Below are 27,930 nucleotides of genomic sequence, written 5' to 3'. Positions count from 1 at the left end.
ATGAGTACCGCCGACGCCGCCGCACCGCCCAGTGACGAGACTTTACTCTCCGACCGGGAGATTTCAGAGTGTCTTGGCAAATTCTGGGCCAAACCGTTTCACGAAAAACGACTCAGTGGAGCTGCCCGACAGATTTTCAATACTACACAGCAATGGCCATGGCAGTTGGCAACTGGTTTCTCTCCCAAGGTCTGGGATGCTACAACGGTTGAGGAGCTTGCCCAGACCATAGACCTTCTGGTAAAAGAGTCAACTGAAGCCGACCGACATGTTGAAATACACAACCTCATCGAATTTCTGGGAGAACAGGCTCGTGAGCGGGCTCGTCTGTGTCTCCAGAGCAACCCAGAACTCAGCCTGTTTGACGTCCTCGAGGCAAAGAGACACTTCGGCGCTAAGGTGAGGGATCGGACGACTAGAGAGAACAACAAAAAACAAGGTGAAGTGCAGAAGATATCTGGTCCTACCGCTTTCACCTCGCCGGTGACTGCTGGAAATCGGAAACACACCTATGAATCATCCGACGATTCTTAGACCCATAAGAGCGCTCGAAGAGATGGGCCAGGCAATCCCGGAGGGCTGGCCCTTGGCAGCCCTGCCAAGAGAGTGACACCGGCTGAAGGCATTATTGATTCGGTGAGCAGGGTTTGGTTCTTAGTGATGGTGTCGACAGCTAACATAAGGCAGCTTGAACGCGTCCAGGGCGAGGCGCTGACCCCATCGCCCATGTCAGACATGATCGGTACCGTCGAGAATCTGAAAGTCGAGTCGCAAACCTATCTGAACGAATCCATGCGCAAGTTGGACAAGGCACGATCATTGGTGAAACAACGGGAGACGTCGCTACGCAAGGTGCCTACCCCGGGAAAGCTCGAGGAACTTCGACGGGCTCGCGATCAGAAGATTGATGCCAAGGGGGCGATTGAGAATGCAAAGGCATTCTTCGAACAATATCAGGGAGAGATGGCTTCGGACCCGCTCCTCGTTTCCCAGGCATCGGAACAGCACGACATGGGGTTGCGTGGGTGCGACGAGGGAATCGCTCGAGCTGAGGCCGAACTTCACGACATGGACAAGGCTTTGACTTTCGCCACTCAACAGGGAGACAAACGGCAGGACAAGTTGGAAAAAGTCCAAGCGAAAGTCAGTCGATTGGAGGCACGCCAATCCCATCTTGCGTTGGAGTTTGAATATTACCGCACAATTGAACGGCTGATGAAGTCGGGACCTCACGGCCTGGCTTCTCTGACGGAAAGGCTCGCGGAAAGTGGCATCTCGTTGCTCACGGCGACCAAAGACCTTCTGAAGTGAGGAACGAGCCTTCGATCAACCCTCCCTCGTGAGGCATACTTGGGAAGCCATGCAATCATTTGCAGAGAATGCAGAGGAGAGAAAACTTGAAAGCAATGTCCTAGCAGCCGGGGCTGCTACGGCGAGGAAACCCAACCACGCTGAAGGGCGATCTGATCACAAAGTCAGACACCTAAGCAACGCAGAAGTCTTAATTGAAAACAATGAAATGAAGAACAAGATTGCAATACTTGGTCCGCTAACTGGCACCCTGAGCCGGCCGAGCCGGCGTGGTAACTGCAAGTCTGATATGATTCCAAAGCGATGGCTGTGCCCCGTGTGAATCGCTCAGAATGAGACCTGAGATGTCGAGAATGATTATAAAGCAATGATTACAAACGCAAGGCTGGATGGTGAATCGCACACGTCACTTGGAGCGGGGTACAAAAGCATATCAACGAGCATCACCATCGCTGACTCTTGAAGATCTGCCAACTCCAAGACGGCTCGCTTTCATACAAACAAGTACACAGTCTCACAATGCAGCGTAAGCAAGGAATAATCGAGCTTGGCCGACGTTTGGTCGAGCACGGCCCGAAGAGGACCCTCGAAGCGGCCCGAAGAGTGCGTGCCATCCACAACCACACCGTCATTACCGATACCACCAAGGGCGTTTATGTCTGGGAGCATGACTTTTATCCTGCGATCTACATTCCCCAGAAAGATCTTATCAACTCCAAGCTCAGCGATAAAGAAGAGATCCGCGTTGAAGGTAAAGGGCTTGCCTCATTGGCTGAGCTGATTGTTAGCGCCCACGACGGCCTTGAGGAGGTCAAGATTGATAACGTTCTTCGATTCGACAACGACAAGAAGCTTGGCGCGTTGGCCGGCTTGCTAAGGATCGAATTTGGTAGTGTTGGTATGAACGTTGAACGAGGCTAGATTTGACATGCAAGGACTGACATTCGTTCAGACCAATGGCTGGAGGAAGACGCGCCTATTTACGTTCATCCGAAAGATCCATTTAAACGAGTCGACATACTCCCGTCGCAGCGCCCTATCGAAGTTCAAGTCAATGGCAAGACCGTTGCCAAGGCGTCATCATCCATGCACCTCTTCGAAACGGGACTGCCGACTCGGTACTACCTCCCTCTCGGCGCAATCGACCAGACCGTCCTTCGCAAGAGCGATCTCAGAACTAAGTGCCCGTATAAGGGCGAAGCCGAGTACTATCACGTGGTGGTCGATGGTCAAGAGATGAATAATCTTGCTTGGTACTACAAGCTTCCAACCCATGAAAGCGCAGCCATTGCAGGTTTGGTCTGTTTTTACAACGAAAAAGTTGACACAATCTTGGATGGGGAGCCTCAGCCCAGGCCAAAGACACATTTCGCTTGAAACATTTCGTATCCCATATCTGTACGGAGACATCACAATGTTTTTGGCGCGGCTGTGTAGACGAGGAATGCGGACGAACCGTACATTCTCCAACCAGAAACATTTATGAGTAAATAAGGATTTCTCACTGCATAAATGAAGTCACAGTCTGTCTTGGCTCCTCAGTGGCTATGCTGACGCACCACACCCATGTCGGAGGCCTGCCAAGTGGTGCACTGCCCATCTCCCTTGAAATTCCCCTTTGACGAACCACTTGGAACATCGGAAGATATTCCGCCACGCGTCGATCTGGGGCACACGGCCCATGCCCAGCTGAGCGACCCTACGCGCCCTGTAAGGCACATTTCGTAAAGCGTATCAAACCGCCCCGCCTCGCGACGCATTGGGTAAAATATTCGAGCTCGTGAAATCTCCGGTTGACCCGAGCCTTGGGATGCCAAGCAAGAGCGGAGGCTGATTCAAGCTTATCTACATGACGAGCCGCAGGCTGGTTGGTGGTTGTCGGGTCGGTGAAACACCCCGACAGGCGAGTGTCGCCTGAGAAGGAAAAATGAGTGCAGAGATTATGCCCTCTCAATTTAAGAGACATGGGGCGCAGCATTCTTCTGACGCGTCCTGCGAGGGCTGGTAATTTGTGATGTGAATAGTGGCTTTCGATGGCCAGAGCATAGCCATTTGATTCTCTCTATAATAACCACTTGCCGTGAATGAATTCGATCAAGAGACTCATCATCAACACAACAACTTGATAAGAGTCGCACCAAACAACGCAGACCAGTATCTAATCTCTTGCAACAATGGCAAACGATACGCTTTATCCCCCGACGTACGACAACTGCGACGAACTCTCCGACCGATGCAAAGTTGAATTCACAATCTACGGCGCTGACCTATCATCAGCAGCCGCCATCTTCTTCTGGGCGGTTTTCTCGCTCCTCTTCGTGGTCCAGATCTTCCTTGGAATCCGCGCCAAGACATGGTCGTACATGATCTGGCTGGCACTCGGCACTCTCCTCGAAGTTCTCGGCTACGCAGGACGATACGCTCTTTCGAGAAACCCATGGCGCCTCAACTCCTTCATCGTCCAGTACATCACACTTCTTCTCGCCCCTACACTTGTGGCTGCTGCCATCTCGGTCACCTTCAAGCACCTGGTCATTTGGTATGGAGCTCAATGGTCACTACTCCGACCAAGGCTCTATCCCTGGGTGTTTGTCGGAACCGACTTTCTCTCCATCTTTATTCAAATCATCGGAGGTGGTCTTGTTGCACTGAACAGCACCGGCAATGGATCTAAGACGACACAAAAGCTTGGAGAGGCACTCGTTATTGGCGGTGTGGCTTTCCAAGTCGCCAACATGCTGTGCTGTGCGGGGCTCATGTTGATGTACTCAAGCCGACGCAAGAAGGCCCTCAGGAGCGGTGTTCAGTCCATTCACTCTACCTCAAACCTACCTGGCACAGCCTTTGATACCTCTGGTCGAGGCAAGGTTCCTCTGTCGCGCACCGAAGCGACTGAGAAGGAAGCGACCCGAACCCGATTCTTCATCTACGCCCTTGGTGTAGCTTACACTGCAATCATCATCCGATGTGGCTACCGGTAAGCACTCAATTCCACGTCTCTGCATCTTCAAAGCTAATTTGATAATCTAGTATTGCCGAGACGATCCCCGAGATTTCCCACGATGTCATGCGAAACGAGACCCTATTCCTTGTCCTCGACGGTGGCATGATTCTCATCGCCATTGCTGCTGTCACGATCCTGCATCCATGCACCTGTTTCCCATTCCTGGGTGTCAAGACGAGAGACCGCAAGGAGGGTCAGGTTGAGGAGGCATATGCCATGTTGCCCGAGGGTAACCGACAGTAGAGGAGGACACAAACTCTAAGAAGCGTTGGTTTAATAGACGGGGATATATTATAGACTTTGGGAATTCTGGAATTGGCGTAGACTGGTTTAGCGTTGCGATATTATGGATCAGCTTATTACCGACGGAGTACACATTACGAGGACACAGCAACCGAGATGGATTTCATTACAACACATTGACTTAAACAACTGAATGGCTGTTGTGAATTACATCTAGGACATTGATGCCAGCAGCTTGGTCTCAATCACCTCCGTCTCAAGCAAAACGGATGACTTCGGGACAAGTATGGGTAACCTGTCAATGACAAGCCAAAGCTAGGCCGGGTCGGACTTTACCTTGGAACCGAAGAGACATGTAAAACAGGTTGGGAATGGAGCCGCGTTTTGAGCACTATCTACTTGCTGTTCATATCGGCCCGCGAGCGAGCTTTGGCTGTGGGAGGCCAGACTCGACACAGCGAAGATCTCGCACACCAGATCCTGATCCACAGAATAGAAAAGCAGCAGAAAGAACTCATGATTCAAATAGGTAATGTAGATTGTTTACTAAGTAACCATAAAAACGAGACGAGTTCGTAACGCCCTATAACCGTCTATCTACTGCGCATCCCCGTTTGTCGCCGCACCACCTAACTTCACAAGCAATCCCTCGGCAGCTGCCTCACCCAGTTTCTCAATAGAGGCCGCACCTAGAATCTCCAACACACTCAGCTCTACGCCAAGTCTTTGCCTGCTCCAGTTCCTCAGCTCGATGGCGACCAGAGAGTCGAGGCCAACGGCTGACAGCGGCTGCTTCACATCCAATTCCTCGATGGGTCGCATTAGGAAGCTGAATAAGGTATTGCCAATCTCGTTGGCTAGGAATGAAGCGGAAGATGACTCTTTGAGAGACTCTGGGTTGGCAGTCACTCCCGTTAGGAACTCCCTGAGACCCTCGTTGTCTGTGCCTGCATCATCAACACCCGAGTTGTCGAGGTTTCGATACAGTCCCATTCGGATGTCGCGCTTCCAGATGCATCGGTTAGCATCTGCGGCGATGGGCATCGTCATTCTCATTCCGAGACCAATCTGACTGGCGTTCATGTACCCGTCCATGGAGGACTTGGGCTCCCAAGTCTGCGGCGCTGACTTGGTGATAGCCAGCTCGAGCGAGTCAAGCAGATGCTGTTCCTTGAGGCAGTACGCAGCTGTGGCCTTGAGCTGCTCAAGATGCCCAGGCTCCTGACTGACCCAACCGACATCCTCAATGATGGAAATGTCAAGCACGGATGCGGGGAGGCCTAAGCCGTGGCGGTACTGAGCGAATGCATCCAGGAACGTGTTGGCAGCAGCGTAGTTGGCTTGTCCCCAGTGTCCAAGAAGACCAGAGAAGGAACTGAACAGGACGAAAAAGTCTAGGGGTTGCGAAGCGAATGCTTTGTGGAGGTTCCATGTGCCCTTGATCTTGGGCAGATTGGCAGCCTGCCATTCGTCGTGTGTCATGCTGGGGAACGAGGCATCCTGTCGTTTTGTCAAGTCCACTTCTCATTTCTTCAGTAATTGGAGGATCTTACCCTCAGAACCATAGACATTTGCAGGACTCCGGCAATCGGATACTCTGCCTGGTTGATGGCGCGTTGAACGTCTGCCAAATTAGCGACGCTGCCAGCCGTGATCTGAACAGTGCAGCCGGCAGCGTCCATCTCCTGCACAAATGCAGCATCATCTGGCCCCTTGCCTCCACTGCGTGACAAGTAGATAAAGTGTCTCGCGCCGTGCTCAACCATCCATGTTGAGATGGATCGACCAAGCCCTCCTAGACCGCCGACCAGCAGGTAAGAGGCGTCTGATCGGAGGACAAGTCGGTTGTTGCCGCGGGAAGAAGTCAACTGGGAATGATCGGTTGGGAACTGGATGACGAGTTTTCCCATGTGCTGGCCCTTTTGCATGTATCGAAGCGCGTCCTCGATTTGCGTAGCGCCAAAGGACTTGATGGGCCGGATGGGTTGAATAGCCCCGAGGCGGAAGAACTCCATCGTCCTCTCCAACAGCCTTTTTGACCAGTTAGTCGGTTGCCCGAAGAGCATAGTTGAACTCTTACCTCTTGATCATATATGGCCGCTTCTCAGCAATGGGAGCAAAGTCGACACCATAAAACGTCCTGTTCGCCTCAAAAGCCTCCATGGCCAGCTTACCCTGTCCGATAAAGTCACGTTTGCCAATCTCAACCATCTTACCAAACTCTGCAACGCACTTCCACGACGCGTGCAGAAGATCTCCGGACAGGGAGTTGAGAACCACGTCCACGCCAACACCGTTGGTCTCACGCATAACGTCCGGAAGGAAGGAAGAGTTGCGCGAGTTGAAGATGTGGTCCCGGGGGATGCCAAAGGTGGACATGAGGTAGTCGATCTTCTCTTGGCTTCCGACGGTAGCGAATATCTGGCTTTGTTAGTGTGTTGAGGCATGTTGACTGGTGATAATCTTACCTTGGCGCCGACCATGCGGCAGATGTTAATGGCTGCAATTCCGATACCTCCACAAGCGGACTGAATCAGAACAGCCTGCAGGAATTTGTCAGTAAGATCAACTTCTCTGCCAATATTGTGGCTTCTTACCTGATCTTTTTCGATCCTAGCCAGATCAAGAAGACTGTGAATGACTGTCGTGTAAACACACGGCATTGTGGCCGCGTCCTCAAAGCTCAAGTTATCTGGGATTCTGGCACACAAGGCAGAGGTGGTCTTAAGGACCGTGGAGTACGAGTCCCCGCCGATTATTGCAACTCGATCTCCAACGTGGAACGGAGCGTCAGGACCGACTTGGGTGACGACTCCAGCACATTCACAGCCAAGGCCGTTGCCGTCATCAACGTTGCCATCCACGATACCCATGGAGATGAGAATATCCTGTTTAGTCAGTGCCTAATTCCTTATTGGAGGGAAATGGTGACGGACCTTGAAGTTCATGCCCGCGGCTCGGACCTTAACAGCCACCTCATCACCAGTCAACTTGATCTCTGGTCTCTGAACCCACCGCAGTGTCTTGAGCGAGCCTCTCTTTCCAATCTCAAGAGTCTTTGGGGCGGTGGAATCTGTGCCTGCAGCAAGCTCGTTTGACACAGAGATCCAGTGGAAGCGGGAGATGTTGATGACACCGTTGGAAATCGCATACTCAAACTCGGGATCAATGTCGAGGTTCTTGGAGCGGTTTTGGAACTTGGAAAGAATGTCGATAACCCTGAAGAATGTGGTCTCGTCTTGCGTGTTGTCCATCTCCACAGTTGCGAGATCGATCGACAGCTCGTTGCGAACCGAGCGAGCAAGACCTACAATCTGGGCATATTCCGGTTCTGAAGAGTTCATTTGCGCTGACCTTGTCAACCAAAGCATTCCAGAGGATGCCAACTTGGTGATGAAGGTTTGCAGGGAGTGGAACTTGTCAGCTGAGATATCAGTCAGAAATGGTCTTCCCTCCAGATCCAAGGCTGAGATGATGTCGTGATCAGACTTGGGAGTATCATCCAATGAGCAGAAATCGACCGTGAAGTTCTGTCTGGCGAGGCTTTGAGCAAGGAGGGTAGCAGTAGGACCGTTTGGTGCCGTGGAGAGGATGGAAACCTTCTTGTTGACCTTGGGCTCAACGAGAGGATGGGCAATGATGGTCGCGTTGGTATGATACGGCTTTTCCTCATCGTAGATGACCGCCTCAGCGCCGTCGAAGCCGGCTTGGGTCAACTCTCTGGCCCATCGTTCGGGGCTGACGTAGGGCTCTTCAGGTCTGCCATCGGGCTCGCCCAGCCACCAGCCAGGAAGTACACCCTAGAACTTGGTGAGCATGTCTTCACTTACTCTGCATTGAAGGAAAGAAATTTGGAAACTTACTACAATGAAGTTGAACCACTTTGTGCCTAGCAACACGTTAATCCTCTTGTCTTGGTTTTCCTTGCATGAGCCATCAACTTACTTGAGCAGAGTTCCTGTAGCATCAGCTTTCCCTTTGGCTGGAGGAGCTTTAGAACATTGACCAGGGTCTCTTGGAGACTTGGTGTGGCGTGCAGAACCTAGAAATGTTAGTCTCGAGCCATTGTGACTTTGCCTGGGTTCTTACGTTGGTTGCAATAACGAGATCGTAGGACCCAAGCTCGAATCCTTGCTCGGCCGGGTCTTGGCTGATGTCGAGCACGGCGTACTCAATGCTGTGAACGTTCTTGAACCGCTCTTTGGCTTGGACAAAGAAGCCGGCAGAAATGTCGGTGTAGGTGTAAGAGTAAAACATCTGCTCTCCCAACTCAGACACGAGGCCGTCGAGGATGAGGGCCGTGGTGGCACCGGTACCAGCTCCAATCTCGAGGACCTTCAGGTTGGGCTTGTCATGGCTCACGAGACCGAGGAAATCCTTGAAGTCCCAGAACTCGATGACAAGGTCGTAGATCTTTCTCAAAATGTCATCTTGCATCAAAAGATCCAGTGCATCCGCCTCGCCTGTAAAAATGCCCTCGATATTCTCGAAGACGCGACAGATGGCGTTTCCAACAGCTTCCGCGTATGAGGCCTTGACTTCTTGAGCCGTCGTTTCGATCAAAGATAGTCTGTCATCCCTCGAGAGAGCGAACAGTGAGTTGACACCATCAACTGCTTCATATCCTTCGGCCTTGGCTTGTTCTACATGAGAAGCCAGCCAAGTTTTGAACTTCTCAAGATGTTCCACTCCACTTGGGGGCAAAAATGCTAAGCGCTCCGTGCACTCGATGCTGCAAAGCAGCAAAAGTCTTTGGACAGTAGAATGGCACGATCTGATGCTCTTTGTTGTTCGGATGAGATCCTTGGAGTCCAAGAAGGCAATGTCGGGCTTCCACTGCAAACGCACTCCAGCGTGGGGATCCTGGTCATCACCTCCAGTGTCATCAGCAGCGGGTGCAAGGCGGAGGTTGCGGAACTCGAGCACAACATCACCGCCAACGGTGGCGAATCCGTCTCCATGGACAGCGCCTCGAGCCGTTACGGTCACATTCGAGGACAGCTGCAGCTGCTCGTTTGTCTGAGGACGCTTCATGTAAACCTCTCCGAAGTAGGCGGGCAGGGGCATTTGGACAAAGTCACGAGCCTGGCCCTTCCAAGCTGCGACACTGAACAGCTGGATCGCATAATCCGTCGTTGTAGGATGCAGTTGGTAAGTCGATTCGTTCGGGTCAACGGTGTTGGTGACCTTGGCAACGGCAAAGTTGTCGACAGGATGAGCAGACACGTCTTCCAAACCCTGGAACGTGGGCCCGTAGTTGATGCCGACCTTGGACATTGTCTGGTACCAGCGCGTGCTTGATACCTTTCGGGGAAGGGCGGTGGCTTGGGGAGGTTCTGAGACGGACTCCGAGTCTGCCCTGCCAGCCTTGACTTGACCGGTACAGTGCTTGGTCCAGGCTGTGCCATTGTGGGACGAAACGGTGAATTCGTACCATGTTGAGTCCAGACTCGTGGTCAAGCGATGCGGGCGAAGCGAGAAGAGGATCTCTGTTGTGACCGGCTCATGCAAGATCATCGCCGACTTGACTGACAAGTTGCGGACAGTGTAGTCTCCAGCATCCGCGACCTGCCGAATAGCCTCTCCAGCCATGGCGATGTAGCCTGCTCCCGGGAACACAATATCTGGGCCGATGACATGATCTCGAATCCACGGGACATCCTCGAGACAGAGCATGTTTCTCCAGATTGGTTCCAGAGAGCTTCCCTCGAAGACTTGGCATCCGAGAAGGTCGTGACGAGGGAATTTGCGCTTCCTCCACTCTCGAGTCAGTCGACTTTCGTCCCAGAAGGTGTCCTCGTGATGCCAGGGGTAGGTTGGGAGGTCAGTGAGGATGGATCCACCATCGTCGACGGCACCAATATCGACTGCGAGTCCTTTGACAAACAGGTTTCCTGCTGTGCTAAGGAGGCTTGTCATGTCATTATGTCCTCTGACCAGAGTAGGCACATAAAGCGCATCAGGCTGGTGCTTCTTGAAGATCTGGCGAAGAGGGCCTGCCAAAGCTGAGTGTGGTCCAATTTCGAGGAAAAGATTGTTGGCAGACTCATCTGCGAGGAGCTTGGCCATGGTGGTGTCGAAGAGGACCGGGGATTCCATGTTTCGGCGCCAGTATGAGGCGTTCATGGCACTCTTCTCGGTGATGACCTTTTCCAACACGGTCGAGTAGAAGGAAACCTCGGGACGGGCGCTCGATACGTGGGGTTCAAGGAGCTCCTGGTACTTAGCTCCCACTTCTGCCATGTGGTCTAGGTATAGTTAGCTTCTGCAAGAATGTCAAAAAAGGTGGTAACTCACAAGAGTGGTAAGCCATCTCGACGCGGAGTCGACGAGCAAGGACATCAGGATGGCTCTCTTTGATCTTGGCAATCACAGCATCGATCTTGTCAGCGTCACCAGAGAGTGTTGTGCTCGCTGGACTGTTCTCGCACGCGATCGTGACGCCCTCGGTCAAAAAGCAAGCAACGTCCTCTCGGCCGAACCCAACAGCGGCCATGGCACCAGGACGAGTTTGCTCCTTTGTGACCAATCCACGGTAGTAAGCTCCGATGATGGCCTCTTCGGCAGTGATAGCACCGCTGGTGTAGGCTGCAGCAAGCTCACCGCTAGAGTGGCCGATGACTCTAGAGGGGGAGATGTTCCAGGCTCGTAGAAGATTGACAATGACTAATTGCACGGCAGTGCAAAGCGGCTGAGAAAACTCGGCTTGATCAAGCCTGGTCTTCTCCTTCGGCTTTAAGAGTTCATCTATACTTACGGTTAGAAGGTTCAAGCCTAAGAGGGGCTGAAGGATAACTCACCTGCGATGCTCCACGACGGCGGATAGGGGAGCTGTGAAAGGGCCTTATCAAGGTTCTTAAAGTCCTCTTCAACAGAAGGAAACTCCTCCATGAGTTTAACACTCATGGTGGCCCACTGAGCTCCTTGGCCAGTAAAGACAAAGGTAACTTCAGGGGCTGTGGCCGGTGTCCTGCTGGGCGCAGTGAACTCCAGTGGCGCACTTCCATCAGAGACCGCAAAGGATCGGTAAGGAAGGCGCTCTCGGCGAACACCAGTCGTGTAAGCCAGATCCTTGACAGAGCCTGGGTGCTTTGTGAGGTACTCTTGGAGGTTGGCCGTTCCGTTGCGGGCAGAGTTCATGTGGTTAGCAGAGAAGACTACCAAGCTCTGTCGCGATGGCTTTGCCGAGGAGCGGGTGGCTCTCATCGAGTTGACGCCATATGACTCTGCGGAATCAATGACGGCCTATATGAAAGTCAGATAAGTCAGATGCAAATAGAGGTATCACTTACATGAGCGTTTGCCCCGCCAATTCCAAAAGCGTTGATGCTCACTCTCTCCTGTCGATCCTGCGGCCACGGAGTCGGCTCAACGGGAACTTGGAGTTTGGCCTTTTTGAAAGGAACTTGAAAAGTCAGCTGTGAGACCATGGGATGTCGAGGGGTGCCATACTTTGGGGGTTGGGGTTGTTGAACTTGATGTTCGGAGGGATGGTCTTCTTCTCCATGGCCAGAATAGCCTTGATGCACGATGTGATACCCGATGCACCTTCAGAATGGCCCACGTTGGGTTTAACCTAAATAGGGAGTCAGATAAATGGATGAAACACGGCGAGGCTGTGGCCTTGCTTACTGATGTGATGTATACTCCCTTCTCTCCAAAGACGTTGCCAATGGCGCTTGTCTCGAGGGGGTCGCCTATAGAAATGAAAGTCAGTGGCCGGAGCCCCAGGCAATGCTGGAGTGACAACGATGAGAAGTATGGGACATACCAGTAGCTGTTCCAGTGCCATGGCACTCCACAAAGGCAGTCTGACAAAAGTCATCAATGCCAGCTTGCTCATAAGTCCGACGAATGAGAGCCTCATGACTCTCGGGGCTAGGATGAGAAAGACCCGCAGTCTTGCCATCACAATTAGACCCCGTACCCCTCACGATACCTCGGATAGGATTTCCATCGCGAATAGCATGGTCAAGTCTCTTGATGTACAAGGCGTTGACGGCCTCAGCTCTCGCGTATCCGTCAGCCGCGGCATCAAAGGTCTTGCAAGATCCGTCGCCAGACAAGACGCCCTGTTCACTCATGGCGATTGTCATGGTTGGGGACATGAGCAAATTTGCTCCGCCAACGATGGCGGATGAGATTTCACCTGAGCGGATAGCATCGCAGGCCATGTGCAGACAAATGAGGGCGGAAGAGCAAGCTGTCTTAACAGTGATACTACCTATGTGTCAGTACAGTCCTTTTCACAGAACTATGTCAACTCACCTAGGACCCTTCAAGTCGTACTCGTAAGAGATGCGGTTGGCCAGCACAAAATCTCCAGCACCTGTGATCCGGTAGATACCAAAGTCCTGGCTATCCTTGGCATGCAGATCGAGCCAATCTTCTCCAAACACACCAACGTAACAACCAATGTCTTTGCCACGCCAGTCAAGCTCACCCGCATTCTCAAGACACTCTCGCGTGACTTCAAGAAGGAGACGATGCTGAGGGTCAAGCTTCTCGAGTTCGTTTCGAGTGATGGAGAAGAAGGATGTGTCAAACTGCTGGAGATCCTCGTCGGCGAGGAAGTAGCCGTGTTCAGTCTTGACTGTTCCACGCTTGTTAGTCTTACTATAGAAAGCATCGACGTTCCATCGATCAGCTGGGACGCGTTGTCTCTGATCTTTCTTATTGATCAGAGTGTCCCAGAGGTCTTCCTCGGTGCCGATGCCTCCGGGAAGTCTCAGTCCCATACCAACGATGGCAATGGGGACATCCTCATGAGAATGGACTCCATTGAATGCTGTCTTTGCGGAGCCATTTGTACCGTCGGAGGTGTGCGAAGTACCGTTTGTTCCGTTAGACGTTCCGTTTGAAACGCCATTATTATGCGCGGTGTGAAGACCGTTGCCGTTTTCAGCAACTGTCACGTCGGTCCTGCCGGGAGCCATGGCTGCTAATTCAAAAGACAGAGAAAAAGCTTGATATTCTTGCAGTCACAGTAGGCGTATCAGTTGAATGAATGGCAAGATGAAATGAAGTTGAAGAGCTTGTTTCGAAACAGTTATGGAATTGTCTATTCACAGTTTGATATAACTTCAACTGAGGCTCAATATCACATCGCCTATCTCGCTCTGCTTCGCAGTCAATACCGTTTTCGGTCAGGTTTGTTACTCAGGTCTGTCTCATCGAGATAATCGGGTCCATGCACTCAACTGGGTCTGTTGCAGCTGATCCCACCTTGTCATTAATACCACCCCTCACAATAATCGGGTCCGATGCAAGCAATCGGGTCTGTTGAGCAGGTCGTCATCACTCAGGTCCTCGCTGCAACTTTCGTCTGTAACCGGGGCCAGAAATCTTGGGAGATGGAAAGGGGAGTCGGGAGTGATGTTCTGAGATTTGTTGGCAAGGCAGGTACCTATCCCTGGGCTCATGATGCAGAGAAGAACTATAGTACGCAAATAAACAAGTCTGTGGATTAGAATAGGACATGTGAAACTCGGCTCCCGACTCTTGTTGACTCTGCCAATTGCGATGCAGTCACTTGTCTCGGCCCCTATAATGGCATCGATTTCCAATTGTAACTTGAATGGTTAGTGCTTACTTCTTCGTGTAACCCCTTTCACATCTTGTTGATCCTTTCTCTTCAACGTACATCGAATGATACAGTGACGAGGATTATCGACTGTTTATCGACAGTGGATATGACGGCATCCGAGTCTTCCGTTTCTAACTATTCTCAATTCCTATTGCTTTGCTGCTATGCCCCCATCCTCTCGGCGTTGACGCATTTTCTTTCTCTGTCGTCCTCGCTACCTTACTCTTTTCTGCAACATACACCAGGCCAGTGAGGTCAGTGGTGGTCTAATCACGGTTCATAGATATCGTCACCTTACTATTTGCCTTTGCCAAGACCTCCAGTATGCTAGTCATCGTCTGGGGATTAGGGTTGTCGATAGTAAGAGTCATCTGTGGGCCGCTAGCAACGTTGCTCGCTGCACGGCGTTCTCGGCTTGCCCCTTGACGTGAAGGCTCTCCTGATCCAATGCCATCTGAGATCCGAGAGACATCGATGCTCTCAAATTGCGATGGCGTTTGCGTGGGAAAGCCTGGTATGAAATTGTCACCATTGGCGTCCCTTCCAAGGGCCGGGTCGATGTTGGCGCTATGGTCATATGTCGATCCAAGGAAGCCGTCCAAGGCAGGATAATATGAAGTTGCAGACTGAACAAGATCCGCATATGAGGGAACTGTCCAGTCTAGCAGATGTTGGTAGGGATCTGAACTGTCTATAGTCATCATGTCCGTTGCTGGAGGACCAGATGGGGTACCGCCCAGTATGTCGTCAAAAGGGGATGTCGAAATTGAAGGGTATGAATCAGGGCTCTGGTCGTCTTCCACGTCGTCACCGTCCTCGCTCGCATCCATGCTCACGCCATCAAACACCCCCTGCTCGACCAACGACCAGTCGATGCCCTGGTCTAACGTTTCGGTTGTACTGGAGCAAGCACCAGGTGCCTTATTCCTCTGCCGGAATAGGGCAATATGTCTGAACAAGGTGGTCAAAATGGACAATCAAGGCATGTGTGTTGTGGAACCAACCTGTTCTTCAAATTCGTCGTCGAACGCTTGGGGAACTCAAACTTCTTGATGTCCTTCCAATTGGTGCTGTAACGTCGCACCGCGGCAACTAATCGTGCATCCTGGTCACCTGTCCACTCGCTGCGATCTAGAGAGGGGTCTAGACAATGTTGCCAACGCTTGGCGCACTCTAGTTCTGTGTCAGTAATGCTTACTCTCCCTTCCTCAGCCAATGGAAACTCACGATCCGCACTCCTCGTTTCAACACCTTTTGCAACCATAGCCCATTGGCGGCCGAACTTCTGCACACCTTCCAAGAGTTGCTCGTCCTCACTAAAAGACCACGAACCCTTCTTGGCTCCAGTTATCTTGGACCAGCGCTTTCGGCAGTCCTTGTTGTTGCGGTCAGGAAGGGCGTTGGCCACGGTAGCCCAGCTGATAGTCGTATCGTTCTTGGCGCCGTCGGTAACTTTAGCTCATCGTGGATGGTTAGATCAGGTAGTTAGCGTAGGTCAGTCATAGGAACTCACATAGTTGCTTGACCTTGTCAAGTAGCACACGGTCTTCTTCAGGGGTCCAACGCCGGGGGCTTCGGGGCATTTCTGTGGCCTTGTGATCGAATCTGAAGAACCAACAATCTACAAAGTTAAAAGTTCCATACGTCCAACATGATCCCATTGCAATCACGTTATATGTAATCTGATCGCCTCCATCTCGTCTCTTCAGCACCTCCTGTTTGCGTAATGCCTGGCTGCAACACCAGGTTTCTGTCAGACCAACAAATCCCGCAGTGGAGAGGTCCTTTTGCCTTGTAAGTAGGTAAGCAGCATAGCATCCTGCTGGATCTGCCCTGATATTCCTTCAATCTGTGTCGACATACGACAGGCACAGGCATCTGAATCAGACGTTGAGCTTGGACTCCACATTTGTCAGACGCCACTGGGGAACAGGGGTCAACGGTGATCTTGAACCGTTAGAGTTTCTACGTACCGTCTTGGCGAGATGTGTTACGTTCATGGAGACTACCCATATCCATTAGAAGGTCTAGATCCCTCTCTAGTATGGTTGCAGTGTTATTGACACCATTCCAATCCTTTTGCAACACCTTTATCTCAGCCACACTCGAAGTAACCCTCCTTCATGGCATGCAGTTCCATCTACTAAGCGCCCGGTTTCTCCAAGATAAGGCATCTTGGCTGCAGCCGTCCAAATCCTACCGGTCAAATCCCCTTGAAAAGGCAGCCTGCCTCCAATCCCAGCATCGACAATTACTATAACCAGGGATTAATATCAAACCAGGTGCCGGTTGCCGACGGGCCGCGTGGATCATTAGCCGGCGGGCCGCGTGGACCACATGCAACAGGGTTGTACAGTAGCATATTTTATATATTGCTACTCCATCCCAGAGCGGGACCTGGTACGCAAGCAATCGATGGGATATTTGTTTTCGTCAGATACGCGAGAATGAGGCCAACTGCTACACTGACTGCATGCTTCTTCGGATGCTTCTCCGCGTCCTCGAATATTGACTTGTTCAGGGCGCTTAATATGATGGATCTTAAGGATCGTTTATGCGGTGGCTGTTCTGGGAGCACATGCTTCCTATAACAGGCCTCGGCTTTTGCCAAACTGAGACATACATCTGTCTTGTCAGGTCCTGAGACATACATGGCCTCTTCTCCACTCTGGTTGCATCCGTCAACCAGTAGGACTTCTTTATGAACGCGTCATCTTGTGGTATTGTCGGTGGGATTGAAGCTGTCGGCCGACTCAAACTGTCGCTCCCTTTCACCGAAAAGGACAGCTTTCGCCGACATGCGGTTGATCGCTACAGAAACAAAGGCGAAATATCCTCGCGAAAGTGGACGTATTAGGCAGATATCAACTTCCTTGCAGGAAAGTTGCCTTGAGGAGTTCGGAATCCCAGCTATCTTTATTCTCATATGGGTTGTTAAGTCCCTGTCTCAACACTGATCTTCGTGTCCCGTCCAGGTGCCTACCCGGCTCGCTAATCACATGGGCATGATCAACCAACGTAGCTATCAGCCCTACAAGGCTCACTTCTACAATCGCTTGGCATTCTGGCGATACCTGTGCTTCCACAGCAGTTTTCACTGCATTGCCTGCTCATGTGAGTGCTGACTACCGGTGAAAGAAGGAGAACCATGTAAGAGGAAACAAAACTGAGGATTGACAAATGCACTTTTCTCTATTCATCTATAGCTTAAACCTGGCCTCGGTTTACCTACCCTTCGATAAGCGATGCTTCAGACGCCAGCCCCATTGTTCACTGGCCCTTGATAGCATAAGTTCTACGGTATGCCTCATCGATACTCTCGAGATAGTACGTCCCTGGCGCCAGAGAAGCCACATCGCCAAGTGGTTTGTAGCTCTTATTTCCGTAAGCCTTCAGTCGAAGAGCACAGGCCTAGTGGACACGAGTCAGCACACCTATGCAGCAACTACATTCTTTAGGACTCACCTTCTCGTAATCCTCGGGGGTCTGGATGTTTCTTTGCTTCAGACGGCTCATGAGATCGATCTTCTGAACCATGTTGGTTAGATCACCAGTGGCTCTCATGCCAAAGAGCGTGCTGGCGGCGCCACTTCCATACTGGCCGTTCATTACAGTCAGCCCCATTCTGGAAAACAACAGGAGCTCATCCACTTACACTGAACAGACCGATAGTCTTGCCCTCCGCGGAGGCAAGATCAATGTTGCTGATCAAGCTGATCAGAGAACAGTACAGGCTGGCGGTGTACATGTTTCCGCACAAAGAGGGCGCGGCAATGCATGGCTCAACTCGCTTCTTGAACTCAGTCTTTGTGGCAGCAACAAGTGCTCTCTCCAGTGTCTTGTCCTTCAGGGAGTCCTTGTAGCTCAGATTCCGAAGCTCCTCAGGAATTCCCTCCCAGTCAGCAGCATTGGTCGAGTTCAAACAGTCATTGTACTTAAGTCGACCGTACGACTTGCTAACCAGCTTGCAATTAGGAGTGTGGAAGGCCATGTAGTCAAATAGGTCAAGAACCTTCTTTCCAGTCTTTGGTGCATTGCCATTGAGCTGCTTCTTGGCAGCCTCAGTGCGACGGAGCAGGTCCTTGTGGCATTCATCCAGAGCACCCAGGTAGCAAGCGATGGACTCGTGGCCATTGACGATGGGAAACTCGACCTTCATATCGGGCTTATAGAAGTCGAAGGTGTTGGTCATGTAGACGCCCCGCAAGCTCGGTTCTAGGGAGAGCACCGCATTCGGACCGATCAACATGGCGACACAGCCAGCGCCACCAGTTGGACGAGACGCATCTTCTTTGTAAAGAGCGATGTCGGACGCCACTACGATGGCATCTCGGCCATCCCACGAGCGAGACTCGACCCAATTGACAGCGTTGAAGAGGGCGCTCGTCCCACCGTAGCAGGCGTGGATGGTGTCGATGCCTTCGAGGCTTGTGTTGCCATGTGGCTCGAAGAGAGTCGTGAGGACCGATTTGACAGACTTGGCCTTGTCAATGGGTGACTCGGTGCCCACCTCAAGACGTCCAATGGACTTTGGGTCGATGTCGAACTTGCGGAGGAGAGAGGAGACAGCGGTGAGGGCCAGAGAGCAGACATCTACACCAAGGTCAGTAGAGGATTCCTGATCAGGCAGACGGTACGGAGCTTACCCTCTCGGTCGGTACAAAAGTTCATGTACTGGAGACCCAAGCCAATGGTGTACTTGCCCGCCGATACACCTTGGTGTTTCTCAAAGAGGGCTTGATCAAGGCACTTTTCTCGTCAGCCTCAAGGTCAGACCTTGCGGGGAGAACAAAGGAGAGTGGCTTTACCTGTGGCGGAACATAAATCTCCATCGCTTTGATGCCGACATTCTGGGGGTACGTCATCTTGCAATCTCTATAATCTCTGCGTGGCTGAATTTGAGGTCGAAATGGCGATAGAGGGCGAAAGATGGTGTGAAGGATTGCACGTTGTGAAACTTGAGGGTTGGGAGGGGACCCGAGTTGGGACCCGAGTTGCACGGGACCCGATTTCATGCATCGGACTAACTAGAGGTGCCGTTCGGAGGGTTATAGGTGTCGTTCGGGGGGTGTGCTCGTTGGTTGTGGCTCGGGTCCTTTTGTAGCTTGGGTGTGTCACTGTTGGTCGCTGCATTTTTGTGTTAGCTGTGCCTTGACGCTTTTACTGCTTTTGAACCCCCCCTTGCTCTCTTGGCTCGGCATCTTGATACAGGCAATGCACCATCTGTGAGCTCACAAACGACGCCTTTAGCACCTATCAACACAAAGATGCAAATCTCCTTCGCCCTTGGAGCCCTGATCTGGGTAGTCACGTCGTACATCCTTTACGCCATTATCTCCAGCTTCATCATCTCCCGACGTCATGCGGCCAAGGCACGAGAGCTCAAATGCGAAGAGCCTCCGTTTGAGAAGAACCGATGGCCGCTCGGCATTGACAACTTGTTGCGTGCACTGGCTGCCGACAAGGCACAGCAGTTTCCTGTTGATATCATCAAGCGGTTTGAGGATCTAGGGGCGCATACGTATAGGTACCAGATTCTGGGTGGGTGCTTATGTTCTCTCGCTTGCCAAGCGAGCCTTTACCGCTCTTCGTCGTCTGCCACTAATACCCATTTGAGGAGCGAGGAATATCCGCACTGCCGATCCCAAGAATATCCAGACTATTCTCGCCAACAAGTTCAATGACTTTGGTAGGTGTCACGTCAATATCTGGGGCCACACGCTAACAACGTAGATGTTGGACCGTCGCGACGAGGGAACTTTCTCCCCATGCTTGGCAATGGCATTTTTACGGCAGATGGCGACCACTGGAAACATTCAAGAGTAGGTGGTTAACATAACCCGCCGTAACCCCTATGTAGCTAACCAGATCCAGGCCATCATTCGCCCCCAGTTCACAAGAGATCAAGTCAGCGATCTCAATCTCGAAGAAACCCATGTCCGGAACTTAATGAGGTTGATCGGGCCAATGATTGGGCCGAACGGCTGGATAGAGCAGATCGACCTCTTGCCCTACTTCTTCCGTTTGACTATTGACTCCGCCACTGAATTCCTCTTTGGTGAATCCGTCAACAGCCAGCTCAGACTCTTACCCGGCTACCAGAGTTCAAAACTTGGCAGCAAAGAAGAACGGTTTGCTACCGCCTTTGATTCTGGTCAGATGGCCCTTGCTACACGGTCACGCTTCATGGATTCTTGGTGGCTCTACGACTCACTAGAATTCCGTAACTCGTGCAAAATTGTTCACGATTTTGTTGACCACTTTGTCCAACTCGCACTCTCCAAGGGTTTGCGGGAGAAAGTCTCAGATATGAACAGTGGTGGCAAGGAGCAGTACATCTTTCTCGAGGCGATAGCTGCTGAAACGCAGAACCCGAAGGAGTTACGCTCAGAGTTGCTGCACGTCTTGCTCGCTGGTCGCGATACTACAGCTTCACACCTTGGCTGGGGTAGGCCTCTTCTATCAATCAAAGCTCTTACATACTGACTCATTCTCAGTCTTCTATAACCTTTCCCGAGACCCGGCTCGTTACAAGAAACTCCGCGACGTCATCATTGACGTATTCGGCACCTATGAAAATCCTTCCGAGATTACCTTTGCGAAACTCAAGGCCTGCAAGTACCTCCGGTACGTCAACGACGAATCGCTGCGCCTCTACCCCGTCGTGCCCATCAACGCTCGCTATGCGAACAAGGATACGACGCTTCCCCGCGGTGGGGGCAAGGATGGGAATTCGCCCATCTTCATCCCGAAAGGCTCTTCGACCGATTTTTCCGTGCATGTCATGCATCGCCGGAAGGACATTTGGGGGCCTGATGCGGACGAATTCAAGCCGGAGCGGTGGGAGGGGAGAAAGGTTGGGTGGGAATATTTGCCTGTGGGTTACATCCTCTCTCTCGCCATCGCCATTCATGGCATACTGACGGCAAACAGTTCAATGGAGGTCCGAGAATCTGTATCGGTCAGCAATTTGCGCTCATCGAAGCAAGTTACGTCACGGTACGGTTGTTGCAGCGGTTCGATAGGATGGAGAGCTTGGAGAAGGATGCTGTTGTTGGGCATAACTTGACATTGATCAACTGTATTGCGAATGGGGTTAAGGTGAGGCTTCATGCTGCGGCATAATGTCTCACGAAGTCTCACTGTCACGAATCGAGATCATTAACGAGCAAATGAATGATTAGACTTTTGACTGGGCTACGTTGAGTGAGTCGTTTTCGGGGCGGTTGCACAGACTCGGCCCTCGGCCGAATTCCATGGGCAAACCAGCCAGAATGACGAACAACTCAAGACAATCGCGGAGAAGCTTCTTGGGCAGAAGAGGAGTTGTTGCCCCCTGCCCGCAAAAGCGACGCTGCCGAAGAGCCGAAAACCAATCGGGACTGCCAGTTAGATCCAGTACAAGATCCTCAGGGTTTCTCATCAGCGAATCAAAAGGACCTCTTTAGTACAAACAATGGATATTGGCTACGTGCCAAGACTTTCAGGGGTAATGTCGTATTCGCATTCACAACAAAATACGACAATGTCTACCCTATTTGCCGCCGAAAGGTACCTTTGATCGTGGATTGATTTGCAACTAACGCTTGACAACACTTTACAATGCATATTACTAATGGGCCAAAATGTCAGCGAGATTGTCAGATAAATGTGCACCGCTTGGGCCAAGGATGGCTATAGATATTGACAGAGAAGGCACACCAGGCAAGCAGTGGACCTATTCCATCTCGATCGAGAATGACTCAAATTTCCCAATAGTTAGATGCGGTCCAAAAGCAACATCAAAGCATGTTTGCGTATATCCAGCACAATCCTAGTTTTTCAGTGCAGAATAAGTTCACTACTACTATCTATTCCTCACCCATCCAGAATCCTAGCGAACTCTCTCTTGGCCAGTCCCCTTCAGACTCCTCAGATTCTTTAGCGCCCCCTTTATTCTCCTCCAGAACAATCTGCACCCGCCCATCCCCAGCCATCGGGCGTACCGTAGCTGTTTTCCTCCACATTTGAGAGACCGCGACTTCTGCCTCAGACTTACTTACTTCCCCATCTGGACTCGAGCGCAGAGCAAGAATCAACATCTCCCCAAAGGTTCCCCAGCTCGTCTTGTAATATGAATACCGAGAATGAAAAGCAAATGCAAGGTGTACGAGAACGATCAACATATGAAGCAAAAGGGCAGAAAATGCCAGAGGAATAGTGTGGCTGTTCTTAAAGGTATAAGTGAATGCTTTCCCCCAGGCTGAGTGATCAATAACTGTGATCTCGCCATTTGATGGCATCCCGACAAGATTATCAGCCGACATACCATCGAAACTTTCGGGCTGTGACAACGCATCAGTGATGTGCGCGGAGAGGGCAAGGGAGAGACAATTGTGAAGAAAAGACCCCTCATCGAGGCAGTAATTCAATATCAGTCGATACGCCGAGTCCGATGCCATGTCTATGCGTGTATCGATACCGGCAAGCCAACCCTTCTTCATTTTAATTAAGGGCGTACTCGTAGAAGAGTCTCCAAGATGATCAAGGGACTCTCCAATAGATGTGACCAAGTGACTCTGGACGATACCAGACGTGATTGACTCTATCCAGACATCTGACTCTACCCAGCGCGCGGAAATAAGGCAAAGGCTGACATCAATGCCATCCATGGTCTCACCCTCGGTCCCGACGGCAGTGCCACGTGAGGCAAAGATGATGCTCCCGCTAACAGGCGCACTTATGTTGGTCCCAGGGACTGAAATACGATATCCACTTGTGACTGAAGGTCCCGTAATTTCGTTGACCAGCTCCCTTAGTTCGCGGTTTCGTTTAGTATCAAGGGTGACCGTCTCGTTCAAAAGTTCAGAGTTGAAAACCATCGACACGATATTTCCATCCTGCCGTTCCGCGTTACAGTTGACAAAAACAAGAGGCTGTTTCCACTTGCGTATCGCGCCGTTCACAGCCATCTGCTTTGTCTCTATGAGCCATTGAGGCGAATCTGAGCTCACATCCTTGATGCCACCCCCCGAGTCGAAATAGTTCGCTAGGAAAGCCATGGGGCATGTCGCAACGGCCAAATCATCATATGGTAGCTCGGAAGTGATCCGATCTGACTTCGTTTCCCAATGATTGATGACTGAGAGTGAGAGAGGCCGAGAGGTGGACGATGTGTCGTAATACGTGTACGTGACGTTCTGTAGCTTATACCTTGCGAGGTACCCGGGACTATCGGACTGTGACGGGTACATGATGTTGGGTAGATAGTACAGTTGTCGTCGGCTACCTGGGCATCTGGCATTTGTGCAGTTCGAGGTCTTTGTGGAATGGTGAAGCTCGGGAACTTGTTGAGAATCAAGATCCAACTCGTAAAGTCTCTGATCTACATAACACACAGTCTCCAATGAGTGACCAGGATCAGCTTTTGGGAAATATCGCCATGTTTGACGCGGGATCATTGCGATGGCGGACAACGGATTCGCCGCAATACAAAGCAAAGCGGTGATGATGATGACGAGTCCCGTCGTTTTCGGAAAAATCCGCCTCGTGACAGAGTGTCGTATAGCAGACCACAGTTCCGAGCTGAAAAGATATCTTATTGGAGAGCCGAGATAGAAGGGCGAAGAGATGAAACCGAGTGGGACACCGACATTGCTGTTCAAGAGGCCGTAGGATATCCTAGATAGTAAAATGTCCGTCAAGGAAACGAGAATCAAAGCCTCGTGCCCTTTTGCAGCAAATTGAAGGGCTGCGAGTTCTTCGGCAGTAGGGTGACCATAAGGCCAGTGGAATTCCAAAGCGTATAGGCAGAGAAGCGTAACCGTAACTGCCACCGCCGGAAGATGGAAGAGAGCAAAGTGGCCCGCAAGAGCCCACCTTCGACTTTGGTTGGCTTCATTTGAAATGCTTGCACCACCGAAAGATACCAGTACATCAGAGGGGCACGTCGAGGCGACATTCCTGAGAGGGCTATATTGCACAGAATGTGTGAAGGCTCGTTGATCTTGTTTTGGACTTGCTCGTGTTTCAGAAGGCTTGGTTGCTGACCGCACTAGACTGGTGCCCTCTGGTGTCTTGCAGGCATTGAAAGGACTGGTTAGCTAGGCATGACGAGGCAGTATTGAACAAACCTGGTATGGCTTGTGACCGAGATCTACAGACTCGAGGCTGGCTAGTTCGTAGTCGCTTATACTGGCCATCGTTGCTCAGGGGTAAGGTAGAGAGGAAGTTACAAGGGGGCAACTGCCGAGAACCAGGATTGAGATGAAGACATCATGCTCAGAGCGGGGGATTTCTTGGAGCGGCTGGCGCAACATGGCGTGTCAGTCTTACCAGGTGGATGGTGACGGTTGGTCCTGGGTCTCCCACTCTGCATGAGCTGAACCACCATCGACTGCAGTGTCTGACGATCAAACCTTAGCTTGACCAACACTACCGATGATATAGTTACACAGAAAATGCATCAAGTGTGCACTTGGCGTTTCTATTGGTCCTGCCACCAAACCATTCGCAGCACCGGGCTGCAGAGGCGCTATGTGGCTGAGTCTGGACAACGGGCGAATGTAACCATGGCTTAATTCCCACGCATATGAACATCGCCCAGGCCAGCCCCATAGAGACGTTGCCAAGTTCTAGGCCCATTTAGAGTCTGTTAGAAGTCTATTAAAAGATCTTTTTCGTGGCTTATAATAGAACGTGAATAGAGCCAGGGCCACCAGTTCACCCATCGTTATTTACGGGATGTTTCCAAGCTTCATATGCCACCCAGGCCTGAAAGATGTCAACAACGAGGCCAAGAATCCCCAAAGTGATGGCAATGATAACACCAATCAGCGTAGCCCTCATCACATGGCGAGCGCCGCTCTTACGTTGGACCCATGTCTCAAGGATACCATGTGGGCTGGGATCCTCCAACTTCTCAAACAAGTGAACCAAGCGGTTGCCAAAATAACTGTAAGACAGGTCACCCTCCCCCTCCCCCTGATATACGGCAGCATCGTAGCGTAGACAGTCTGGGTCAAAGGCTTGCTTAGACACCAAATCGCGGAGAATCTGCTCAGATCCTGAGTGAAAGGGAAAGAGAACGTTCTGCAAGGAATCTAAAACCTCGAGTGCTGCCTGTCTTGGAATATTCCATCTGGGATTACCGCAGTTAATATGGGCGTTTTGTCTGTCGTTTAAGGGTAGGTATCTTACGCGGGAATAAAGCCTTGAACATCTGGATGGGCAGTCAGATGCTCCTTCAAGACGCTCGTGCAGTGGAAAACCTCTACAATACCCTCCTTATGTCCATCTTCTAGTGGTTCCGCAGATCATTAGTACCTTGAAACCTCAGGCATGCAATCTTCTTGAGTCTCCTAGCCGTTATAGTTGATTTAAGGTCTCTAATCCTGCCCGACTCGTCTTGCACGTGGAGATTGCCTGTGTCAGCCTTGAGGAAGACCTTGGCCATAAACTCGGCCAGCGAATTGTCTGAATGCCACTGGATCGGGTGTGTTCCAAGTTCCAACAGGCCGGATGGCTGGTTGTCAACCGAGCACTTGACCATTAACATGATTCGTACTGCTTGATTGAAGGCCCGGTGCTGGTTAGTAGGCGGAGGTGGCTTGTCCCGCTCAGAAAAGTACTCTTGGGTCAATTGTGAGCGCTTCGTGTTGGGGCAGGCTCTGAATAGCCGAATGATGTCGAACACGTCTTGGTGGCTACGGAGTCCTGGGGCACTCCCGGGCAACAGTTCCGGAACATAAAACGATGTGGCATCTTTATAAAAGTCAAAGAACCACTTCAGCCGAGATGAGCGCCTTCATGGACAACTGGCGATGGTACAAGTCTCGAGTTTCTGACAAGCCTCGCATATGTCCCAGCTCCAGAGCGATTGAGTGAGCTTCTGCACCTCGGCATCGGTAACATGCTGGAGTGGATAGGGAGATATCAAAGAGTCGACCATAATGAGGGCCAAGAGAGGTCAATGCCTTGGTCTCGCTCACAGCCGCTTTATTCGGGGATATGACTGCCCATTTATTACACCTGGAAAAGTGCAGAACCAGAGCCAGATTGCGTGGCAGTGCATTGCTATTGCGGGCGGACGGCAGCCAACCCTCAGATTTGAATCAGCCTATGGGGTTGCAATGCGTGGATCGTGGCTGGTAGGGGGGTTTGAAAACGAGACCGTCTCCTCTCTTTGCAAAAGCTCTTCCTTCCATCTTTCCGCCATTGTCAGGTTGATACCGCCTCAATGAGTATCGGAATAGATCCTGGTCCTGTCATCACGGAGCTGCCGCGAAAGCGAAGGTATAGTGATGACGGGGGATCCCAACCCCCGGATTTGGGGTACGTTACCAAATCGACATCACCCGATACCAAGTCGACCGAGTTGTTTCCACACGAGTCTACCACTGCCGAGAACAAGCCGTCTCGTTATCCCTCCCTCCACTGACGGACCTCGCCGAATACGGCAAGTCTATTGACGACAATACCCTCTCTCGCTTTCGCCATGTCCATATTCAGATCGAGAAGCCACTGCTGGACTACATTCGCCGCAAGCTCCCTGGAATCAGGAACCGACCAATTGCTCTGCGATTAATGATCTTGGGGCAGAACCAGGATGACGCAAAGCCGTGCATCGCAGCTTTTTGCCCTGAAGAGCAGTGCAAGAAAGTCAAAAAGTTTTTGACAAGAGCTCCGTCAGGCTTTTGTGCCAGCCTAAAGATTACACCGTGTCTTCGTTCGACGTCGTTGTCCTGGGTCGGTCCTTGGAGGCTAAGCATGCAGACAAGGACGTTGACATCTTCATCCCCATTGTCGGGGGCCGTCAGGGTTACACAGACGAGACATACTGCGGTGCGCCTATCATTATCCGCAAGCATTCGGCCCCGGACCGAAGGTGCACATTTGGTGGCATCATCAAGGCTGTTTCGTGGAATGGAGACGCAAAGCTATACGGCCTAACAGTCGGCCACGTTCTCTTGGACGACTTGGACTACGACCTAACAATAAGAAGAACGAGTAATGGGACCGAGTCTTTGAATAACTGCAAGCTTCAACTTTCGGACTCTGAAAGCGAGGACGAGTCCGATGGGGTGACCGAACAAGAGCCCGAGGAGACTAGGCCCTTGCCTGCCATAGACAATCCTCAGCTAGGTTCAGGAGTTAATAATAACGCCTCTGCTCCTTGGGTATCCTCCGAACTGGGCAAGATCGGGCGTATCTCCGAGGATGCAGTCAACATGATGGGTGATTATGCGAGGCATTATTATGACTGGGCACTGATTGAAATGGACTAATACAAGCCAAATCGTATCCGACAAGGAAACTACCCAACAGGGAGATTCAGGACGAGAATATCAGTTCTGGGGATCTCTCGGTGCCGGTCACGCCACCTTGCAGCAGTGGAAAGAGACAGCCGGTCACTCTACTGAGCGGATCGGAAGGGTTGAAAAGAGGGCATCTGTCACCTTTGCCTTCTAGACTGCTTCTCGGGCCCAGAAATGCGTTTGTGGACACATTCATCCTCATCCTCGATGACGATCAGCGTATGATATGATTCTTCTACCTATATCACTCTAGAGACCTAAGCTGATATTCGGATAGAAATCTAGGATGGTGACTCGGGGTGATGGGTGGTCAATGAGGCAACCCTCGAGGTATATGGTTACGTCGTTGCCGCAGATACTTTTAAGGGCGGCTATGTCATTCCTCTCTGTGATACCTTTTCGAGCATTGCTGCCTCACTTGGGTTGTGTTCTGTTGGTCTTGCTACCACAGTCGTCGAAGCACCTTGACCCGGATGCATTTCTTGGTAAAA

The 27,930-nt window shown here is 51.4% G+C and overlaps 8 protein-coding genes across 8 annotated transcripts; 5 read left to right on the top strand and 3 right to left on the bottom strand.

Annotated features, from left to right (window-relative positions):
• On the top strand, positions 1-1,311 carry NCS54_00951000 (Hypothetical protein; the record flags this gene model as incomplete). Its single annotated transcript, XM_053154855.1, has 3 exons — positions 1-399; positions 535-636; positions 688-1,311. The coding sequence occupies 3 exons, from the start codon at positions 1-3 to the stop codon at positions 1,309-1,311; spliced, it is 1,125 nt and encodes a 374-aa protein (XP_053010830.1).
• A 519-nt stretch (positions 1,312-1,830) lies between these two features.
• On the top strand, positions 1,831-2,688 carry NCS54_00950900 (Hypothetical protein; the record flags this gene model as incomplete). Its single annotated transcript, XM_053154854.1, has 2 exons — positions 1,831-2,209; positions 2,264-2,688. 2 exons carry the CDS (start codon positions 1,831-1,833, stop codon positions 2,686-2,688), a joined length of 804 nt encoding a protein of 267 aa, XP_053010829.1.
• Positions 2,689-3,485: 797 nt separating this feature from the next.
• On the top strand, positions 3,486-4,558 carry NCS54_00950800 (Hypothetical protein; the record flags this gene model as incomplete). The annotated part of the gene is made up of 2 exons (XM_053154853.1): positions 3,486-4,288; positions 4,342-4,558. 2 exons carry the CDS (start codon positions 3,486-3,488, stop codon positions 4,556-4,558), a joined length of 1,020 nt encoding a protein of 339 aa, XP_053010828.1.
• Positions 4,559-5,155: 597 nt separating this feature from the next.
• NCS54_00950700 (Carrier domain-containing protein) lies at positions 5,156-13,494 on the bottom strand (the record flags this gene model as incomplete). Its single annotated transcript, XM_053154852.1, has 16 exons — positions 5,156-6,058; positions 6,112-6,589; positions 6,639-6,979; positions 7,027-7,101; positions 7,156-7,446; positions 7,495-8,358; positions 8,422-8,447; positions 8,504-8,600; positions 8,648-10,806; positions 10,856-11,305; positions 11,359-11,803; positions 11,851-11,963; positions 12,011-12,134; positions 12,191-12,255; positions 12,330-12,778; positions 12,827-13,494. 16 exons carry the CDS (start codon positions 13,492-13,494, stop codon positions 5,156-5,158), a joined length of 7,548 nt encoding a protein of 2,515 aa, XP_053010827.1.
• Positions 13,495-14,410: 916 nt separating this feature from the next.
• NCS54_00950600 (Hypothetical protein) lies at positions 14,411-15,805 on the bottom strand (the record flags this gene model as incomplete). The annotated part of the gene is made up of 4 exons (XM_053154851.1): positions 14,411-15,095; positions 15,149-15,317; positions 15,372-15,596; positions 15,658-15,805. 4 exons carry the CDS (start codon positions 15,803-15,805, stop codon positions 14,411-14,413), a joined length of 1,227 nt encoding a protein of 408 aa, XP_053010826.1.
• A 1,609-nt stretch (positions 15,806-17,414) lies between these two features.
• On the bottom strand, positions 17,415-19,066 carry NCS54_00950500 (Hydroxymethylglutaryl-CoA synthase; the record flags this gene model as incomplete). The annotated part of the gene is made up of 5 exons (XM_053154850.1): positions 18,953-19,066; positions 18,791-18,893; positions 17,800-18,737; positions 17,610-17,741; positions 17,415-17,555 (listed from the first exon to the last, which is right to left on the bottom strand). The coding sequence occupies exons 1-5, from the start codon at positions 19,007-19,009 to the stop codon at positions 17,415-17,417; spliced, it is 1,371 nt and encodes a 456-aa protein (XP_053010825.1). The 5' UTR covers positions 19,010-19,066.
• Positions 19,067-19,411: 345 nt separating this feature from the next.
• Positions 19,412-21,269, top strand: NCS54_00950400 (Hypothetical protein; the record flags this gene model as incomplete). Its single annotated transcript, XM_053154849.1, has 6 exons — positions 19,412-19,685; positions 19,762-19,833; positions 19,878-19,966; positions 20,019-20,592; positions 20,642-21,021; positions 21,078-21,269. The coding sequence occupies 6 exons, from the start codon at positions 19,412-19,414 to the stop codon at positions 21,267-21,269; spliced, it is 1,581 nt and encodes a 526-aa protein (XP_053010824.1).
• Positions 21,270-25,919: 4,650 nt separating this feature from the next.
• NCS54_00950300 (Zn(2)-C6 fungal-type domain-containing protein) lies at positions 25,920-27,409 on the top strand (the record flags this gene model as incomplete). The annotated part of the gene is made up of 2 exons (XM_053154848.1): positions 25,920-26,005; positions 26,815-27,409. The coding sequence occupies 2 exons, from the start codon at positions 25,920-25,922 to the stop codon at positions 27,407-27,409; spliced, it is 681 nt and encodes a 226-aa protein (XP_053010823.1).
• Positions 27,410-27,930: the final 521 nt, after the last annotated feature.

The sequence above is a fragment of the Fusarium falciforme genome, chromosome 7 (genome assembly GCF_026873545.1).
Source record: "Fusarium falciforme chromosome 7, complete sequence".
Classification (NCBI taxonomy): domain Eukaryota; kingdom Fungi; phylum Ascomycota; class Sordariomycetes; order Hypocreales; family Nectriaceae; genus Fusarium; species Fusarium falciforme.
The sequence above is the reverse complement of the archived record's forward strand: the minus strand, read 5'-3'. Positions and strand labels throughout refer to the sequence as shown.